The 7327-nt window shown below is 67.1% G+C and overlaps 2 protein-coding genes across 3 annotated transcripts in view; one reads left to right on the plus strand and one right to left on the minus strand.

The window, feature by feature from the left end:
- PC (pyruvate carboxylase) overlaps positions 1 to 7327 on the plus strand; it is a 100471-nt gene that overhangs the window by 84532 nt on the left and 8612 nt on the right. For both annotated transcript variants that reach the window (XM_045297228.1, XM_004713572.2), the window contains 2 exons: positions 1145 to 1307; positions 2626 to 2808. In XM_045297228.1, the coding sequence (XP_045153163.1) occupies positions 1145 to 1307; positions 2626 to 2808 (346 nt within the window). The remainder of the gene's footprint in view (positions 1 to 1144; positions 1308 to 2625; positions 2809 to 7327) is intronic.
- LRFN4 (leucine rich repeat and fibronectin type III domain containing 4) lies at positions 4448 to 7279 on the minus strand. Its single transcript, XM_004713571.2, has 2 exons — positions 5627 to 7279; positions 4448 to 5247 (listed from the first exon to the last, which is right to left on the minus strand). Exons 1-2 carry the CDS (start codon positions 6973 to 6975, stop codon positions 4686 to 4688), a joined length of 1911 nt encoding a protein of 636 aa, XP_004713628.1. The 5' UTR covers positions 6976 to 7279; the 3' UTR covers positions 4448 to 4685.

Here is a 7327-nt window from a genome sequence, read left to right on the forward strand (position 1 = left end):
TGGAGCCTGTCTCAGAGCACAGACACTGTGCGGGGTACGGGGGCCATGGATGGGGCAGCTGTGCAGCGTGCTCACAGGGTCGGACTTTTCCTCCTGCAGCGTGTGTCAGGGTAACTGAGAAGCCAGGACCCTCTGGGGCTCGCTCTCCTACCAGGGCTGGGTCCCTGGGGCACGTGCAGGCTCCATGCCAGGCCTCTCACCAGGCTGCCCAGTCCTGACCCCACGGTGTCCCTCTCCACAGCCGCTCCTGCAAAACAGCGAGGTTCTCGGAGAACCTCTGCCCATCACCTGCCTAGTGTGTGCTGGTGGCATTTATTTCTCCAGGCTACTGTCCCTTCTGAGCGCGCACCGGAACAGAGCTGCTGGCCCTCAGGCTCTGGTCTTCACGGCAGCAGAGTGCTGGGCTTTCCCGCCATCCTCTGTGAGCAGCCAGACACTGAGCGCTTCCTGCCTTGCTCCCGCAGTCTCTGGGGCCAGAGCATGTGGCCTGCCGGCGGGCAGGCAAGCCACAAGGTCGGGACACTGCGTCCCCCACAAACCTGTGTCTGAAACAGGGAGAAACAGGCTTCCAGGGTTTCTGGGTGCAGATTCTGAGCCATCGGAGGGTCGTGCCCTGGCCTTGGGCCAGGCCTTCTTACCACCGAGCCTCCCTGATTCCCATTTGCTTCCCCAGCCCCTCCCTGAGGGCCGCCTGCCTCAGCCTCTCCCATAGTCTCTGGTCAAGAATGTGCCAGGCAGGGCCTCCCTGATAACTGGGACTGTCCCCATCACCCTGCTGCCCCTCTGCTCTGAAGTGGCTTCTCCAGGCCTCTGGGCTGCCATGCAGTGGCACTCAGCAGAGCCTGCTGGGCAGAGAAGGGGCATGGCTGGGTTCCTGGCAGAGGGGAGCCGGGCACCAGTGGGCCTTTTTGCCAGGGCTGTGGGGCAGATTAGCAGGCATCTCTGTGAGGCACCCAGGCGGCCTCAGGCAGCCCCAGGCTTGGATGCAAAGCCTCGAGGCTCACGAGGCAGCAGCTGCTCCTGCCAGGCCACCCTCAATCTCGGGCCGTGACTGTGCCCTCTGCAGGGATCCACCTCGCTGGTGGCAGCAGGGGATGGGCAGGTGAGCTGTGTCTCACCTCCTGCCCCCCCCCCCCAACTGCAGTGTGGACCTGGTCCACGCCCAGATCCACGTGGCTGAGGGCCGGAGTCTGCCGGACCTGGGTTTACGGCAGGAGACCATCCGCATCAACGGCTGCGCCATTCAGTGCAGGGTCACCACCGAGGATCCCGCTCGAGGCTTCCAGCCCGACACGGGCCGCATCGAGGTAGGCAGAGCCCCTCCCAAAGCCCTGCGCCAGCTAGTGGCCCCGGCTGGCAGAGCTGCCTGCAGCTTAGAGCACAGGGATCCAGGCCTGGGCAGGGAGAGTGAGCATGCCCAGCAAGGAGAGTTTGTGTGGTGCTTAGCCACGGAGCCCGGGCCGCTGGCACGCTGAGGGGAAGGGGTGACCGGGTCCCAGGCCACCAGGCAGGGTGGGGACGGGTGGGGTGGGGCGGGAGGAGACCCACCGACCTTGGAGCTTGCGTGTCACGTGCTCACAGTGCTGTGTGGGGAGGGGCAGGGGGAGCGGGCCCGCTTGCTGCCCCGACTCCCCTCTGCCTGCTCCGTGGTCCTCTCCCCGCCTCCTCTAGCCTCAGGCTCCCACCCTCCCTTTGGTGCAGGCAGGTCAGCTCAGCACCTCCCTTCGGCAGGACCCTGGGGCGGGTTGTGGACAAGGTCAAGCTAGCAAGGGTTGGGCTGGATGGGTGCTGTCCAAGTCCAGCTGGGGCTGGAGGCAGGGAGCGGAGCCCAGGTAGCGATTCTGGAAAGGCTAGGCCGTAGGTGGACCCGCCTGCCCGGCCCTGCCCGCCACGGGGTCTGCGCTACGCCGCAGCCGGTCCGCCAGCTGGCTCTCCACAGGGTATTTTTAGCTGACAGTTCCTGCTCACGGCTGAGCCTTTGCCATAAATATTTTATTAAGTTCCTCTGATCCGATACAGGCTGGTGCCCCTCTGGGCTGGACGTGGGGTGCCAGGGTGTCCACACCCCCGGGATGCCCCTGCCAACAGGGGCCCCTCTTCGCACCCCCATGGAGTCAGCCTCCTCCAGGCACGGGGGCGTGCCCATGGACACAAGTACATGCATACGAATGCGCTGGGCTGCCCCTCTCCTTCCTGTTGGCTGCTTCCTGGGGGACAGCATTCACTATGTGGCCTTCCCCTGTACCCCGTCATTTGGGAGGAGAGGAAAATGGGTGGACATCGAGTCTCCCCTTCCCCGGCCCCGCCTGCCTGTCCCTGTCCTGGCTTCATTGGCCCTCAGCACCCCGTCACCATTTGCCAACCTAGCCTCTCCCCTCGTAGCCCTCGTGGGGCAGGGGTGCCACCTCACCTGTTCTCTCCCTGGGTCAGTGGGAGGAGCAAATGCAAAGGGTGTGGCAGGGCCTCCCTCTGACACCCTCCTGGTGCAGGTCCGTGTCCCTGCCCCCTGCCCCACACAGGTGGGCTTGGGGGTTTTGCTGGCTGAAGCAGAGGGAGCTGTGGGAGCCCAGTGCCGCGGCCCCCGCCCCAAGCCTAGGGTGGTCACATCCGCGCTCCATGCCCCAGGTGTTCCGGAGCGGAGAGGGCATGGGCATCCGCCTGGACAACGCCTCCGCCTTCCAAGGGGCTATCATCTCCCCCCACTACGACTCCCTGCTGGTCAAGGTCATCGCCCACGGCAAAGACCACCCGACGGCCGCCACCAAGATGAGCAGAGCCCTGGCTGAGTTCCGAGTCCGTGGTGTGAAGGTGAGCGGCCCCAGCCCGGTCATGGCCCTGGCCCTGGCCTGGCTCCGGGCTCCCTCCCTGCCATGGCCAGTCCCCCGGTGTGGACGGCCTGAGCCGCTCATCGTCTGCCAGGCGGGGGATGCGTTCTGGCAGCCTCACGCCTTCCTGCCTCTGTGCCCTGAGCCACACCCGCCAGACCATCACCTGCCCAGGGCCCTGATCCTCCCCAGGGTGTGCCCATTTCCAGCAAAGCGGGAGACCTCCAGCCGTGGGGAGGAGGTCAGGCTTTGGAATCAGACCCTTCTGCCAGCCTGGTCCACACTGAACACTGTGCTTGTGGGACAGGTAGGCAGGAGGGTGGCAGCAGCTGGGTGCAGGGTCAGGTCATGCCACTCATGGCCTCGTGTGACTCTGCCGCTGAAGCAGCAGCTGGCCACACAGCAGCTGGGCCAGTGCTACAGCCTCCTTTCCCCAAGCTGGGACAGCTTGCGTGCATGTGTTGGGGTGGCGTGTTTTGGGGCCCAGGGCCCCCGTCAGTTCTTGGGGGAGCAGTGTGCTTACATTCCAGCTATTGCTCCCTGACACACGCACACCACGCCACCCTGTTGTGGGGAGGGGGCGATGTCCTGGCTGTGGGGGCTCAGGGCACCCAACCTGGGTGTCTAGTGGCCACTCCAGTGATGGCGGGGCTGTGCTCTGCCCCGGGCATGGGCCTGGCCCATGCCCCTGTGGAGGTGGTGGCTGATGTTTCCCACTCGCCAAGTGCCCCATCCCTTCCGTCACCCCTCATAAGACCCTTAGACGGCACCTGGGCCCGACCTAGGGGCCCTGAGGAAAAAAGGGGTTGGCAGCAGCTTCTGGGGGTGCTATGGCTTTCCCAGGTGTGACCCTAGACCAGGCCACGGGTGCTCCCTCATCGAGCACCGTCCTGTGCCCCTGGCACCCCTTTTTACCGGCCCTGCCTTGCCCTTCTGCGGCGCCAGGCAGCCCAGCCAAGACCTGCGCCTGGTTTGAGGCTGGCAGAAGGGCTGGGCTCTAGGTCGGAGGCTGTAGGAACTTGGGCCCAGACGAACGAGGTTTCCCTTCTTGGGCGTGGGATTCCAGCAGGGGAGTGACCTGCAGGCCTGTGGCACACGTGTGCCCATGAACCTGCCTCTGGGTCCCCTGCCCACAAGGGAGGCCACACTGGTTGGGCTCCCAGGGGGGTCCAGTGCACAGCCTCAGGGCCTCCCCAGAGGGCCCCAGGGCAGTGGGTGCTGCAGCCCTTGTCCAGTCCCTGTGGGATAGCACGTCCCAGACCCAGAAGAAGCCTGGGGGTCGGGGGACAAGGGCTGGCATGCTTTTACCACGTGCTGAGAAGGTGCTGCCAGCTGGATTTCTGTCCTCCAAATGGCTGTCCACCCCCCACCTCAACCCCCCACGCCCCGTCCATCTGCCAGGGGCTGACATGACCAGCTGCCTGTGGGGGCACCCATCTCCATACCCACCCCTCTGGGCTGGGGCCAGTGACCCAGCAGACACCTTGTGGCCACATCCCAGGGCCCCCAGACTGCTCCGGCCCTTCCCTGCCCCTGCCCTGTCTGGACCTGGGAGGTCTGCCCCCCCCACGCCCCCCCACTTCCTCAGGAAGCCTAGCAGGATGGACAGCCAGAGGCCTTCATGGAGGTGTCCCCAACAGTTTTATTATCAATAAAAACAAGACTGCTGCTTGGTCAGCGGAAGCCCCCCGCTGCTGCCTACAGGCCAGGTCCAGGGAGGGTCCCCGTCAGGCTGAGTTGAGGGGACTCTGAGGTACCGAGAATAAAAGCCGAGAGGCCCCAGGCAGCGCCTACTTACCGGGGGCGCCTGCCTGTGCATTGGGCGGGCCGATCTGCAGCATGGAGGGCCTCAGGGTGCCCTCACACTACACTCTCCTCCAGCCTCTCTGCACTACCCCCGACCCCCCGGCACCCTGCCCCGAGCAGCCCCCCATGCACAGAGTGGCTCCGCCGAGCCCAGACCCCTCCCAGGCGCCTGGCATAGCCGTAGCACCCACCGCTGTCCCCCAGGTCCAAGGAGCAGCTGCGCTGTGGGCGGGGTGGGGGGCTCCGGGGCGGGTGGCTCTTGGGTGTGGGGCTGGGACCTCCATTGGTCTGAGACTGGACGTGGCTGAGCTTCAGGGGCAGGCGGCCATTCCCAGCGCCCCGGCCCCGAACCAGCAAGGCCACGGTGAAGACCAGCAAGGCGGCCACCAGCACGCCGCCCACAGCCACAGTCAGCGTCCCACCCAGCACATGGGCCTGCAGGGCATGGCACAAAGGTGTGGCTGGCAGCGTGGAGAAGTGGGCACAGCCCAGCAGCCTGGTGGCCGTGAGGTCAGAGGGCCCGGCGACAGGCGACAGGGCCAGCAGGCAGAGGTCATAGTCCGCACCGGGAACCAGGTGCTTCAGCAGAAAGTGGTGGCTGGAGGCAGGGACGATCCTGGGGGTGAGGGGAGGGGTCAGAGTGCAGGTCAGGCTCCGGCTCAGCTCGCACAGCCCCCCGCCTGACCCCAGGACCACCCTTGTGGGTTCACACGAGAAGGTAGAGCCAAGACTGGGCGCTGTGTGGGCCAGGGGAGCAGAGCGCTCCACTCAGGGGCGGGCGTGTGCACTGACACACTGCGGGAGCCGGGCTGCCAGGCACCCCAGCAGAGGCGGGCACAGCCCACGGGCAAGAGCACAGACAAAGCCACCCCCATGCAGGAAGGCCCCAGTGGGCCAGTGCTCTCCCCCTGCATTCCACCCCACCCCCACCCCCCCAGTGCCGCGGGGCCCGGGTGAGGGCCGTGGCGAGAGCGTGGCTGGCGTGGGGTCCTCACCGGTAGATGAGTGCTTCGTCCTCACTGCTGTTGTACTGGATCTGGAACATCCACACCGGCTCCACTGGCCGCCCGGGCCCCCAGCTCACCAGCCCCGAGGTGGCCGTCACCTCTGTCACCTGCACGGCCGCTTCGGTCTCTTGCGTCCCCTCAGCCTCGGCAGCAGTGCGAGCCGAGGCAGCGATGTCCGAGGGCCCCGGGCGGCCACCCTCGGTGCTGCCATTCCCGCCGTGAGGCAGGGCCAGCACCCGCAGCTCCACTCGCGCCGTGGCCTCGCCAGCAGGGTTGGTAGCAATACAGGTGTAGTCCCCCGCGTCCCCAGCACCAGTCACCCCGAGCTCCAGGGTCCCATTGGGGAAGGCTCGGGCCCGGGAGGAGTTGCCCACCAGCCGGTCATCAGGGCCGACCCAGTGCATGGTGGGCGTGGGGTCGCCCAGGGCCCGGCACCGCAGCGTGGCCCGCTGGCCCTCCAGCACCCAGAGGCGTTGCGTGTGGCGGGCAATGAGGGGCGGCTCGCAGGAGAACTCGCCCTCAGGTACGGCCCAGAAGTAGCGGCCGGCCAGGCCTGGTAAAGAAGCGCAGGTCTCTAGGTCATCAGGCCGCGCCAGCCGCCGCAGCCACAGCAGCTCGCAGTTGCAGTGCAGCGGGTTCCCGCTGAAGCTCAGCACCAGCGGGGCCGGGGATGCCTCCGCGTCCCGCCCCCGAGAGAAGAGCGGGTCGGGCGCCAGCGTGGCCAGGCGGTTGGAGGTGAGGTCGAGGCGGGAGAGCTGGCCGAGCTGGGCGAAGGCGCCCGGTGGCAGCGCGTCAATGAGGTTGTGGTCCAGGTTAAGCGTGTGCAGAGCAGGCATGGCCCCGATGCCGGCCCAGGGCACCTGCCGCAGGTTGTTGTAGGACAGGTCCAGGTCCTCCAGGCTCTCCAGGAAGTCGTCGAAGGCGCCCGGCGCGATGCGGCCCAGCTGGTTGCCGCTGAGGATGAGGTGCTGCAGGTTGCCCGGCCCGCGCAGGCTGCCAGCGCCCAGCTCCACCAGCCGGTTGCCGTCCAGGTGCAGCGAGCGCAGGCTCTCCAGGTCCCCGAAGGCGCGGGCGCTGATGCGGGTGATGGCGTTGCGGGACAGCGTCAGGTCCACCAGCCCGGTCATGTTGCGGAAGTCAGGGGGGCCTAGGGCCTGGATGAAGTTGTCTGCCAGCCGCAGCTCCACCGTGCGCCGGTCCACGTTGGGCGGCACGAAGAGCAGGCCTCGGTGGGCACACAGGGTGCTGAGCGACTCGGACAGGTTCTGGCAGACGCAGGGCAGCGGACAGGCGGCCGCTCCACTGGCCAGCAACAGCAGCAGGAGCGGTGGGGCCATGGTGAGCGGCCTGCAGAGGAAGGGCGGGACACAGCCCAGGCACAGGTGGGGCTGGTGCAGGTGCCCACCTGTGTGGCTGCAGTTCCAGGAGATGGGGGGAGTGTCCGAGGCTCAGCCCCTCCCCCACTTGAACTGAGGGCCGGCTGGGGCCTGCAGGGTCAGGCCCCCAGGGGAAATCACATGTCCCCAGCGGCAGGGGGGAGACCAGGCACTGGGGACAAGGTGAGGCACGAGGCAGGAAGCGGAGGTGGGCACGCGAGCAGGGAGGGTCCCGGAACTTCCTTTTTCAGGCGTCCCCAGAACCGCCAGTCTCCCATCCCCCTCCGGACAAGGCCCCCAACCCCCACCAACG

Source organism: Echinops telfairi, unplaced genomic scaffold (genome assembly GCF_000313985.2).
Source record: "Echinops telfairi isolate 266 unplaced genomic scaffold, ASM31398v2 ScPeMD7_7417;HRSCAF=8455, whole genome shotgun sequence".
NCBI lineage: Eukaryota > Metazoa > Chordata > Mammalia > Afrosoricida > Tenrecidae > Echinops > Echinops telfairi.